General features: G+C 50.0%; 2 protein-coding genes across 3 annotated transcripts in view; one reads left to right on the plus strand and one right to left on the minus strand.

The window, feature by feature from the left end:
• The window catches only part of AK2 (adenylate kinase 2), a 45,191-nt gene that overhangs the window by 7,249 nt on the left and 25,194 nt on the right, over positions 1–12,748 (plus strand). Inside the window, exon 2 of one of the 2 annotated variants that reach the window (XM_081334751.1) lies at positions 11,817–12,119. The gene's annotated coding sequence lies outside the window, so the exon portion shown is untranslated. Of the gene's footprint in view, positions 1–11,800; positions 12,120–12,748 lie in introns of those variants that run through there. The other variant, XM_081334752.1, reaches the window with a different exon arrangement.
• On the minus strand, positions 510–10,107 carry AZIN2 (antizyme inhibitor 2; the record flags this gene model as incomplete). Its single annotated transcript, XM_081334559.1, has 9 exons — positions 510–713; positions 1,560–1,774; positions 2,821–2,933; positions 5,303–5,465; positions 6,527–6,692; positions 7,081–7,215; positions 7,346–7,518; positions 9,373–9,546; positions 10,000–10,107. The coding sequence occupies 9 exons, from the start codon at positions 10,105–10,107 to the stop codon at positions 569–571; spliced, it is 1,392 nt and encodes a 463-aa protein (XP_081190685.1). The 3' UTR covers positions 510–568.

A 12,748-nucleotide genomic window follows, 5' to 3' on the forward strand; every position in this document is an offset into this window, starting at 1 on the left:
CTAGTCACATGACTTCCCATTCATTAAAAATGTCATTTTGGTATTAGCTTTTGTGGGGTGAGGGCTGGGTCCAGGTGTTCAGGACTCCTTGAACCTGCATAGATTCCACCTTGTTATTTTAAATGCCCAGGTTGCCTTCACACATCAAAAGTAACTCTCCCCGAAGATCAGACTCCGTCCCGTGGAAGGAAGCACTAATGTGCAGCCACAGCAGCCCCTGAACTGCCTCATCTGGAAGTCGGTAGAACTAAGGGCTGCTGTGGCCGCCCTTCCCACTTTGCACAGCTGCAGGGGGCTGGCCTGGCCTCCAATCCCTGCGCCGGTTTTGCCCCCAGTATGCCCTCAAGAACACCCAGACCAGGCTAGGAGGAACAGGATTTATGTTGCATACTTAAAAACCACACTGCTCGATAAGGAAGGAGGAGGAGGAGAAACCAGGTCCTACTTCAGGGCAGAATATGCAAGAGGCAGGCGGCCACTGACAAAAAGAGGAAGAGGTGAGGCAGGAGAGGACATGGCAGGACTCTGCTGGGAGGGGTTTGCCCCCGTGATGAAGGACTGGCGCAGCTTACATGATGCTCGCTGGAGTGAAGACGGGGGCAACGCACAGGGTGTCTGCGATCTCCCAGCCACAGGAGGGAGGGGCACACGTGCTCTCCCGATCCTCTTCTTCCGGATACAGCGGTTTCCCCTGGAGGAGCTGGACGGCTTCCCTGCAGGAGAAAGGAGTCAGCTGTGGGAAAGTCTCACAGGTGTGGGGGGGGCTGAGCTTAGAGCCCTTGCACTGTAGAAAGCGGCAGAGGCCTGACCTCTCCCGGGGTCCTTGAAGCCTCAGATGGCCCTTCCCAAAGGGATGCAGTCAGCCAAGTGAGATTCTTGTAACAGAGGTGACTAACAATAAAGCTTTTGCTTGAGACTATTCACAAGTGTTTCTGGTGGTTTGCAACCGACATCAGCTCAGTGTCTGGAACTGAGCTAAGTGGTCATGGGGCCAGGGGACCGTTCCCACTCTGTGACTCAACGGGCATTTAAAATATCAGTTGCAGAAGTCTCAGCCTAAGAGGTGGACCAGATCAGAAATGGGCTCCATTAGGTGACTAGAATTCTGTTTTACTCGGACAGACTCCAGGAACAGAATTTGGCTTGTTGGTTTTTGTTTGTTTCTCCTTTCTCCCTCCCCCTTCAGGGACCTGGGGAGCCAGGCTGAGCTCTCTCTCCCATTTGGACTCAGTGCCGGCTTCTGCGCCTGTTGTTGTGTACGTGGCTTCTCTGTTTTCTTCAAGTCATCTCTTGGGTTCCCTACAGGCTTTGGGGTAGCCTGCAATTCTTCTGTATTTTTTAAACAATGGGAGAGAGAGTCTTGTATGGGAAGAATGCGGTCCATATGCTCTCCTGGTTTCAGCATGCTGCGTGATCACCCTGTGCAATTTAGGGGCCAGAGCAAGACGCAGACCAGCATTTTCTGGTCCCTGGTGGATTCTATTTCGTAACCGGTGGCTTTGTGGAGTGGACATGCAGGTGCTCCTCCCCCTTTCCTTCCACTCTGAAAACCATCTTACCAGGCCACTCTTGACATAGCATAGTAAATTTGGGTAGGCGGAGGTCCCAGGGAAGAGGAGGGAGCGAGCACAGTGTGGGCCCCCATGTTCTCAAAGATCACCCAGTCCCCGACCTGCAGCTCAGGCAGTTCCAGACCATCTGCAATTTGGTCCAACCTGTCACCAGTTGGTCCCCAGAAGCTGCTGTGGTGCAAAGGGAGATCTGGTGGGGGTTTCTGAAAAGACAAGAAAAGAGCTGTAACCAGCCAGATCTTCTGGGATCCTCCACAGCTACAGTTTAAGCTGATTTTCTGATGACTGTAGAGTAATGATCTCCAGATAGTCCTTGATTTATGACCACACTTGAGTCCAAAATGAAGGCTACTGCTTAGATTGTAAGCCGCCCTGAGTCTTCGGAGAAGGGCGGGATATAAATGGAATTAAAATAAAAAAAATAATAAATGGAATTAAAAGACTGTTAAGTAAGCTTTGTCCCATTGTACAATCACTGCAGTTGTCAAGTTAGTAGCTCTTGTCAAGAGAATGTCTTCTCCCATTGACTTTGCTCATCGGAGGGCCACAAAAGGGGACCACGCGCCCCTGGGACACTGCAGCCATCATAGATATATATGCCACTTGCCAAGCGGCCAAATTTTGATCAGGTGATCACAATCTGCAACGGTTGTAAGTGTGAAAAACAGTCATGTCACTTTTTTCAGTGCCACTGTAACTTTGAATGTTTACTAAATGAATGGTTGTAAGTCAAGGACTATCTGTATTCTGAGATGTTTTATAAATTCTCAGAATCCTAAATCCTATTTGCAGAAATTTTATATATTCTTAGATATTCAGAATGTCTGTGGCAGACAATTTCCAGTACTGCAATGTTACCTACTCTCCCTCTGTATGCCTGGATGGCTCTGCAGGAAACCGCTGCCCTTCGAGGCAGACCCTTCCACGTAAGCAGACTTCGAGAGTTCAGGGCCGCTTCCACGGGGATCCCCCTCTCTGCTTATCCCCATAGCAGCAAGTGGAAGAAAGAGTCACCCACTGATTTCCCGGGTTGTGGGTGGAAGTGATCCTAGCCCCATAAGCCTGGGCAGGCCTTCCTGGCGCGATCTGCACTGTATCGAAAGCACAAGCGCTGCCCTGCTGGCCCTGCTGGGTGGTCCCTCCAAGGCCAGAAGAGAGCCCTTGCGGCAGGGGAGACCAGAGGGAGGGAGGGAGGGAGCAGGCCTTGGCACTCTGGCTCCCCTTGGCTGAGCCAGGGGCCTCTCCTTACCTTAGGCAGGACGGGGACGGGGCGGATGTCGCTGAAGAGGACCGAGCCAAGAGACCCATAGACGCCATCGTTAATATGGTAGACAAAGCTCTTCTTGCCCTCAGCGTCTTCCTCTGAGGAGACCAAACGGCAGTCAGGGAGGCCTTGGGAGACGGAGGATGGGGGCTGATGGGTGGCTTCGATCTTGAGTTGCAGACCCTCCCACCTGTGGGAACCTGGACACCCAGCCCTCCCACCCTGGGGGGGAGGGGGATTGAACCTCAGGGTGCAAAATCAGAATTGCACTTCTCTGCCCAGCCAGAATCGGGCCACCCATTGGGTGGACGTGGGGAGGTTGCTATGCTCCAAGGGAGAAAAGCAGCGGCAGCAGAAACCCCTCCATTGCAGGCCAGGCTGATAAGGAAACGCAGCCGTGGTGACAAAGACCTAGCACAAATGTCGTTTCGGCATCAGTTGGACCCAGGGTTATTTCTGCCTCAGCTGGGATTATTGTTCTCCACCTGGAACTGACTTGGTAGCTGCATTTGGTCCAGAATGTAGCTGAGCTGGTTGTTCTGTCCCAGCCTATGTACATCCTTGTTAAATGCACAAGGACAAAACCCTTCTGACAAGTATGCTGGAGACTCAGAAGAAAACAACCCCCTTTTAATATTGGTAACAAACCTGCCAAATGGTCCAAAAACAAAGGCAACAAAACACAATCCAAATGGAGAAAATTGTCCACACAAAACACAATGCAAAACAGCGAATTATTCACCGGCAAGACCAACAGAATATGATCCCATGAAGTACTTTGCAACGGTTGCCTTAAGCAACCAGCACCGCCCACACATTTCCTTTTTGTAATTCAGTTCTCAAGGTGTGGCTTCCCAATGCCTTCTTCCCCTTTCCCCAGAGTCGCCCCATTGCCTCCCTCTGGCCTACTCTCCTGGCCTGTCTTTGTTTATGGGCGTCTCTAATGTCCTCCAGCTGTGCGTCCTCCAAGTCCGACCCAGCCTCCCCACATAGCTGTGTCTCATCCTGAGCATGAGCGGAATGTAAGTCACTGGAATGTAAGTCTTGAAGCTCATCAGAGCCTTCCTCTGACTCTGATGGCTCCCCAGGCCCCTCCTCCTGCTCAGATTCCCCGGACTCAGCTGCCAGGATCACAGGCTGGCACAGAATCACAACACTGGTAGTTACAGACATGCAAAGGTGCCCGTGTGGGCACTGGGCTAGGGGGCCAAAATTTAGGTGGTGCCAATTTGGCCCCTTCTTCCCAAAACAAGGGACGCGGTGGCTCAGTGGGTTAGGACGCTGAGCTTGTCGATCGGAAGGTCGGCAGTTTGGCGGGTCGAATCCCGAGTGCCGCGTAACAGAGTGAGCGCCTGTTACTCGTCCCAGCTTCTGCCAACCTAGCAGTTCGAAAGCACGTAAAAATGCAAGTAGAAAAATAGGGACCACTACGGTGGGAAGGTAACAGCGTTCCGTGCGCCTTTGGCGTCTAGTCATGCCGGCCACATGACCACGGAGATGTCCTCGGACAAGCGCTGGCTCTTCGGCTTTGAAACGGAGATGAGCACCGGCCCCTAGAGTCGGAAACGACTAGCACGCATGTGCGGGGGAACCTTTACCTTTACCTTTACCTCCCAAAACAAAGGCCACAAGAAAAATGTTTAAAGTAGGTAAAATGCAAATTTGTGTCAGTGGGAGGTGGCATTATCTGCCCACGTGGCCTAGAGCTGTCTTGGGGCCTTGCACCCATGTTATACCATCGTTCTGGAAGCTGCCCTGGCTTCTGGTGGATGCAGTGCAGCCGATCATCCTTTATGAAGGCCAGCTGGGCAGAGGGCCAGGTCATTTGCAGTCCTATGAATTCTGCCTGGGCCCACCAGATCTGAAAGAGCCAACCGGCTCCCACTCCCTCCTGTCAAGCAGGGCCACCCGAGGGGAGCCACGGAGCGCCGCCTCTGTCAGGGTGCCGGTCAGTGGAGCAGCCTACGCCCCACATTTGCACAGCCCCAATCCTGCTATTCCTCTCGACCGACTTTGAGCGATGGTCAAGAGGTGTTTTGCGGAAATTTACTCAGTTGCTACATTTTGCTCTGAAGTTGATGATTTCATGATTTTTAAACATGAGTGGTTTTGAATTGGGCCACTTTATAAATTGAATAATTAAATAAATTCTAGGTTTGCGAAGCAGCTACAGCTAAGGCTGAGTTTTCATTGGGTTTAGAATGGGATGGACAGCAAGGAGGTTGGCTTCTTGATTTCCAACTGGTCATGTCCAGCCAGGCTCCAAGAGAGGCAAAGCTGGGCAGTCCCAGGACAGCGCTGCCCCTCCAAGGACAGACAAGCATGGTCAAATTAGGGGCAATGTGTCCAGCCAGGGTGAGGCTCCTTCCTCCTAGACTTGGGTCTTCTATGCCCCCAGTTGCTGGCTGTAAGCCAGGATGGAGGGTCCCTGGGAGGGAGAAAATCTGCTTGGGAATGCTGAGCCTACCATCTGAGCACAGCTGACCCAGAGGAACTTCCTTCTTGGCGATGATGCTGACCACCAGGGTAAAGGCCGAATGCACGTAGTAGCGCCCCAGCTCAGCAAGGATCTCAACCCCACAGCCTTCAGGGAAATAGAGGTCCAAGGCAGAGTTGATCACAGCTGCTGTCTGAAAGAGTCCGGTGGGTGGGAGGGAGAAGAGCGGAAACCTCACCATTATACCCAAAGGCACCCGAAGTCCTGCCTGGACTTTGCAGCCGTTGGGAAAAGAGGCAGCTGGGACCGGGGGGGGGGGCAGGCAATCTGATAACTTTTGGTTGGTTGATTTTCATAGCAGCCTATAGCCAGTAAGATGGGAAGGGGTGCTAAGTAGGATGCCAGTCTGGCACAAAGCATGGAAGCCCTTCCGTGTACTGCAAAGACCTAGTTCTTTCTTTCTTTCTTTCTTTCTTTCTTTCTTTCTTTCTTTCTTTCTTTCTTTCTTTCTTTCTTTCTTTCTTTCTTTCTTTCTTTCTTTCTTTTTCTTTCTTTCTTTCTTTCTTTCTCTTCCTTCCTTCCTTCCTTCCTTCCTCCCTCCATCCCTCCCTCCTGCCCTCCTTCCATTTCTCCTTCCTTTCTCCCTTCCTTCTCTCCATCCTTTCCTCACGCCCTCCTTCCATTTCTCCTCCTGCCTTCCTTCTTTCCTTTCTCCCTCCTTCCATTTCTTCCTTCCTTCCTTTCCCTTCTCTTCATCCATCCATCCATCCATCCATCCATCCATCCATCCATACATACATCCTACCTTGCCCTCTCCCAGCTCACTGTTGATTCTTAAGAGAAGCATTCACCCAGTAACTCTGCACAGGATCTCGTCCCATTGCAAAGGGTCCTGGTTATGTCCCAAAGGCCCAATGGCAGGTACCTGACCCAAGCCTGCAGGCTGGGCAGCACAGCAGCCGACCCCATGAAAGTGAAGTGGAGCCTCAGACCGTCCCTGTGGCGTTTCTGGCCTCTGCCTTACAGAGCCCTGCTGTTTCTGCAGGACACAGGCAGTGTGCCACCTGCTTGAGCCACTCCCATTGATCCTTCAGGCTAATATTTTGTTTTTTTCATACACCATTCAATTCTTGACTTGATTTTGGAGCATGCCCCTCCCACCAATCAAGAGGCCAAAGTACTCCTGGCTGGCCGAGAGGACTTTGGGGCCCTCAACGTGCTCCCAAAGCAGGATTCAAACACAAGGGCTCCTACCTCTTCGAAGCGCTTCCTGGACTCTTCGGCACTGGGAAGCCCTCCTCCGATGACCAGGAGACGCATCTTGTAGCCCAGCTCTGCACCCATTTCCATGACCAGGCGAGCGTCTGCTATGGACTGGGTGAAGATCTGAGGGTCAGTGCAGCTGCTTCCAATGTGAAAGCTAGAAAGGAAAGCAGATGAATTCCCTGTGAACGCTTCTTTCTTGAAGACTTACTCAGTGAAACTGTGGGGTGCACTGCTAATGTTGCCCTCTGCCTGATTGGGTGGCAACTTCTGCAGGTCACCACCCAGATAGTTGGGGTCCCTGTCTCTGACACTTCCATGGTTTTCTTTCTTTGGTCAGAATTGCACCTCCTGAGTACATCAACACAAGGGCACCACAGCAGGGGCTTTCAGGTATTTCTGGGTGCTGCCTGTCACTCAGTCTTTTCACCAGGCACTGAGACCTCCAACCAAAGGGGAAGGAACCGTGCCCGTTGGACTCAGTGCACAGTGGAAGGACCAGGGAGAGTTGGCAACTGGCATGAGAGAAGGGTCTCTTCCCCTACCTGATGCCCACCACCTCGATGTTCATCTGCTTTGCAATCTCGAGGAGATGTCGGCAGGTTTTAAGGGTGGCCCCAAATTTCACACTGAGATGATTGGCGCACCTGGAGTCATCAGTGGCCAGCTGCAGAATCATTCTGGGGAATGGGAAGAACAGACTGTGCTTTCCCTTCTGTTTGCACGATGCAACTGCGCATCACAAGGTCGTCATACAAATATGTAGATTACATAATTCCTGCATAACGTCCACAGATGCCTATGCCCTACCTGGCAGACAGGTACCTCCGTGCTACTTTCCCAAGCTCCACTTCATTGTCAAAAGTCATCAGCTGCACCCCTTGGCTGGCCGCATGTCGGATCAGCGAGATCTGCTTGCAGGGACTGGTGCAAATGATCCTCTCTGGTGGAACTCCAGTACTCTTCACCAGGTCCATTTCTGTCTGGTGGGGTGACATCCAGAGAAGGTCATCTGAACTTGGGGCTGGGCCTGATGGGGGCCATACAAGACCAGCACTAACCCCCAGATTCCTGCATCCTGTGAAACCCTACTGGAGAGAGGCAGTGGTAAAGGGTTCAAGTCACCACGAAACGCTGACCTTAAGGGGTCAAGGATCCAGAAAGCCAATGGTGGGCTTGAGAGCCAAATGCCCATGGAACTCTGCTTTTCTTTCCTGTTGTTCTCACTGCACGTGTTTCCTTGTGGCAAGTCCCTTGGCCTGCTCAGCTCTATTATCCACTCGAGGGTGGCAAATGTGGGCCCTTAATAAATGGGACAAATGTGATTCGCTTAACTACCATGACAAAAAGGTAAAAAAATCAGGCACGACTCACTTAGCCAGCACCTCACTTAGCGACGGAAAGTCTGATCCCAGTTGTGGTCATGAGACAAGGACCACCCCCAGTGCCTTCCAGTCAGGATCACATGGCAGGCAGACACTGGCCCCTCCCTGCTTCTAGGAGCCTCCCCCCCTTTCCTTCCAGCAGCTCTGATGGCACTAATGGAGCTGATTGAATTCAGACCGTCTAATATCTGTGTACACTTACCCAGGTAGTATGGCTGTAATATTATTGTCTATTCTTATTTTCTTCTCTACTCCCCCTCTGACTGGTATGATGATGATGATGATGATGATTCTGCTGCTTTGCATGTACACTAAGAGCTTCTGCACTAGAGAGAAATTGCTTGGGTGTCTAATAACACTTGGCCAAATAAAGTATTCGATTCAATTCAGTTTGACTTCCATCTTAATTACCATCAGGTTTTTAACCTTCTGAGGCCTTTCTGGGCACGCTGACCTTTTCTTTTTTAAAATATCACATGTATCTTACTGATGCACATTGATCTTGAACCTTTTCTTAAAGGAAACATCTGAGGAACAGTTTGCAAAACCTTTGAGGAAGTCATCCCTGGAGGAGTTGCAAAGTTAGACAGAGCTATTAGAGCCCTCTGTGTAGAACTGCTCCATCCTCAGAGCATGCAACGCGTGTTCCAAGCCTCCACCTGGTCTCTCTTGGAAGCCTTTTTGCCTGACTGCTTTTCTCCCAGGTTACTGAAGTAGCTAAATCCAGATGTTTCTGAGTACCAAAGGCTGTAGTGCCATCGGAGCTGCTGGATGGAAACTGGGTGGGCTCCCAGTGGGCTCCCCCGACTGGAAGGCACCACGGGTGGTCCTCAACTCATGACCACAGCTGGGATCAGACTTCCCGTCGCTAAGCATGGTGATGGCTAAGTGGGTCGTGCCTGATTTTTTTAGGTAGTTGTTAAGCAAGTCACACAAATCCAGTGGCCCCATTCACTTTGTCATCAAGGGCCGTCACGTGATCCCCGGGGCACTGCAGCCGTCGTAAATGCACGCTGGTCTTGTGGCTGTGAGGAGGGTAAGTGGGAGGACTGGTCATAAGTTACATTTTTCAGCGCCGTTGTAATCTCGAACAGTTGCTAAATGGATGGTTGTAAATGGAGGACGGGCAGCAGCCAGACTGTCTATCAGGATTCCAAGACTGACATCCACACATGCTTTTCTTTCCGTGTACATAAGGGCGGACCTGCTGCAGGAGAGTTCCACAACTCAGGGGGTCCTGCCTCAGATGGAAAGGGAAAGCCCCCCAAAGGTGCTTTTTTTGAGAAGGCAACGGGACTTCCTTTGCTTTCCCATTTCTCAACCGAGAAGCTTCTTCGGTTGGGGTGCCTGGCTTCATGCGACTCAGTGTGACTGAAACTCCCTGCCTCAGAACCTTTTTGCCTGCACCCTGCAGCCCCCCCCCCAACGTCTCCCCGGGCCACTCCACCCCACCTTGTTGGTGCAGCTGAATCCGGCCCCCAGCCCTGCCAGGATCTGCACCACTCCCCTGCTGCTGTTGCACTTCAAGGGGTAGACAGGTGTGACCCGTGGCAGGGCCTTGAGGAGGCGCACGTGTTTCTTCACCACGTCCTCCAGATTTACCACAAAAAATGCTTCTCGGCTACCCTGGAGAGGAAGAAGCACAAACAGCACCATCAGAAACAGATCTGTTCTGCACGCACTTCCACAAAGATTGGAGTCAGGATAGTTCCCTCCAGACACCGTGTCCCCACACCCCCAGCCAGCTCCACAGGGGTGTTAGTTTGGTCATCGTGGCCTGTCTTAGGACCCTGCCTCACAAGATAGTTGTACACACCAAGCAGAAAACTCTCCTTCCACTTTTGCGGGGGGGGGGGGAGAGGGACACTTAACTTTGATTGCACAAATTCTGCAATGGAAGAGCTGAATTCCGTGTACATTGTGAGGTCTTGCACATCGAGGCGTCCTATCCTTTATCCCAAATGGCTCAGCCACAATTGCCAATGGGCAGTCCATGCCTTGGGATGAGTATCCACCCACCCACCCATGCTCACACTCCCTCCGTCCTCAGTGCATGGAAAGCCAACTGTTGGTCCTCACCGTCTGGGCAGCCTTGAGGAGGAGACTTTCCAGGAGGTCCCTAGCGGTGAAGCCCTCCTCCACCATCATGACATCCGATTCGTCTGGGTACCTGATCATTGTTACCATCAGAGAAGGATCTTTTTTGGAAAGACTCCGTCAGTAAGGGGGATAGTTTTTAAGTATGCAACACACTGTGGAGGGAAAGAGACAACATCGGGAAGCTCCTTCTCAACCATCTGAGATGGAAAGCAGCTACTTCACAGCTCTTCTGCCAGGCACCGGATGGTTTCTACACATTGAAGCAGGAAGATCACCAAGGCTCCTGGATCTCTTTCTCCACACTGATGCCCAGGATGGCAAAATGTTTCAGGTTGGAAAAGGTGGTCCGGAAAGTCTGATGATCTGTTGACCAGCTATGATGATGAGGATTTTTGAAACTTACACCTTTTAATACAATTGGTTAGTTGGAAAAGGTGCTACCAGCCTTGCAATCAGCACATCTACATGTACAGTAAGGACCTTTCAGTGGCTACGATATGAGGCCTGGGGTGCAGACTTGTGTTTTACAGGTCCAGCAGATGAGGCTGACCCGAAACTTGGTCAGTGTGTTTGCAACATCTGCTCTGCTTTTACATCTTCTGATCAGATACAGATGGTGACTTTGTCTAGCTTGCTGAAATGCAAAACGCCAGCCTGCTGCTTTCTCCCACACCTATAAAAAGGATAAATGTGGCTGAATGCTTTGCACATTGCCTGTCCTGTTGTTTAATGGAACTTTCCTATGTTGGATGGCAGGGCCGACCATGAGCCCTGTTGGTCCACTTTGCTCCAGAAGCTTCTTAGAAGAAGATAATGGGGTGGGGGCACTGCAGTCCCTGGCCTACTTTGTAACTGCAGACAAAAGAAGTCTCTGTGCAGAAAGCAACATCCCAAGTTTGTCCTTCATCTCTAGCCCTCTGGTAGCCACTGGGTAAGTGCGCAACCCTTCCCATGGCACCCAACTGCCGTCAAAATTCACTTGTGGCCTTTGGGACACAGTAATTGCTGATTAGCAGCCTTCATGTCAGTTCTACAAATGTGCATGGATGTAGCCATTTTTCCTACTCCTTTTCAGTTGCCACATAGCATGTAGGGACGGGGGTTGCCCAGGTGCTTCACTAGTTAAAGTAATCTTTTGTCCCGTGGGAACCAAGGTCATCGGCTGCTCCCGGGACTAGAGACTGGGTGTTTCATAAAAAGCCCGCCAAATAATCATATTGGGGAACGTAGTTGCTTACATAGCTTTTGTGGGTGGGACATTAACTTTGTATTGGGGAATTGTTGTTTATGTATCCAGACTTGGTTTCACTCTTGACTATGCCAATACTTTGTAACTAATAAACATGTTCTTTGAGGAACTTGCAAGCCTCGGAGTTCTGCTTTATTCATCTCTGTTGGAACCATGACACTTCTCTTGTTTTTGATTATTGTGTGTAAAATAAAGGGTTGTGGAAATACTTGGATTGAGGCAGATCTGTTAGTGAAGTGATAAATTGTGAGGGTAGCAGGCATCGGGGGGGGGTTTCCCTATTTTTACTGATGAACAGGAATAAGTCCTGCCTTAATGATGAAAGCCAGCTGGGTGACTTTGGGCCAGTCTCTTGCTCACAGGGTTGTTGTTGTGGGGAAAGTAGGAGGAGGAAGGAGTGTTGGATAGGTTTGCCCTCAACTTATTTGTAAAAAATAATGAAGATGGGATATAAATAAAATATATAAATGGTCATCCAAGTGAGGGTTTAGAAAACATTCTAGAAGCAAGGACATTGATTCTGATTTCCTTATTTTTGCTCCAGCAGATTTACAAAAAGGAAGAAAGGAAAGAAGGAAGGAAGGAAGGAAGGAAGGAAGAAAGAAAGAAAGAAAGAAAGAAAGAAAGAAAGAAAGAAAGAAAGAAAGAAAGAAAGAAAGAAAGAGAAGGAAGGAAGAAAGAAAGAAAGAAAGAAAGAAAGAAAGAAAGAAAGAAAGAAAGAAAGAAAGAGGAAATAAATAAATAAGCAAGCAAGCAAGCAAGCAGGTTCAACCAGTTCTGATCAGAGCCCTGCTTGTTCCATGTTTTGGGAAGCATCAAACAAACCCCTGACGGAGAGGAGCTGCATACAGTAAGCTGAGGAGAGAATTTTGGATTGCATGACCAGGAAGGGATTCATAAAGGGGAAGGATCTGTGGAAATAATAATAATAATAATAATAATAATAATAATAATAATAATAATAATAATAATAATAATAATAATAATAATAATAATAATAATAATAATAATAATTTTATTTATATACCGCCCTTCTCCCGAAGGACTCAGGGCGGTGAACAGGGCAGATATATAAAAAATACAAAAATACAAAAGTTTAAAAAAAAATTAAACATATGCCCAACTAAAAACAGTAAATACATATATTAAAAATGACAATAAAAACCAAACCCATCCCCCATCAGGCCAGGCCGGCTTGTTCAAATAAGAGTGTCTTCAGATCGCGACGGAAGAAGCGAAGGTCGGGCGCCATCCGGAGCTCAACCGGCAAACGGTTCCACAATTCCGGCGCGCCCACAGAGAAGGACCTCCCCCTGGGGGCCACCAATCGACATTCTCTGATCGGTGGCACCCTGAGGAGGCCCTCTCTGTGGGAGCGCACAGGGCGGAGGGAAGTTGATGCCGGCAGCAGGTGATCCCTAAGGTACTCCGGACCCATGCCATGTAGGGCCTTAAACACCATTACCAGTACCTTGAATC

The sequence above is a fragment of the Vipera berus genome, assembly GCF_964194415.1.
Source record: "Vipera berus genome assembly, chromosome: 9".
NCBI lineage: Eukaryota > Metazoa > Chordata > Lepidosauria > Squamata > Viperidae > Vipera > Vipera berus.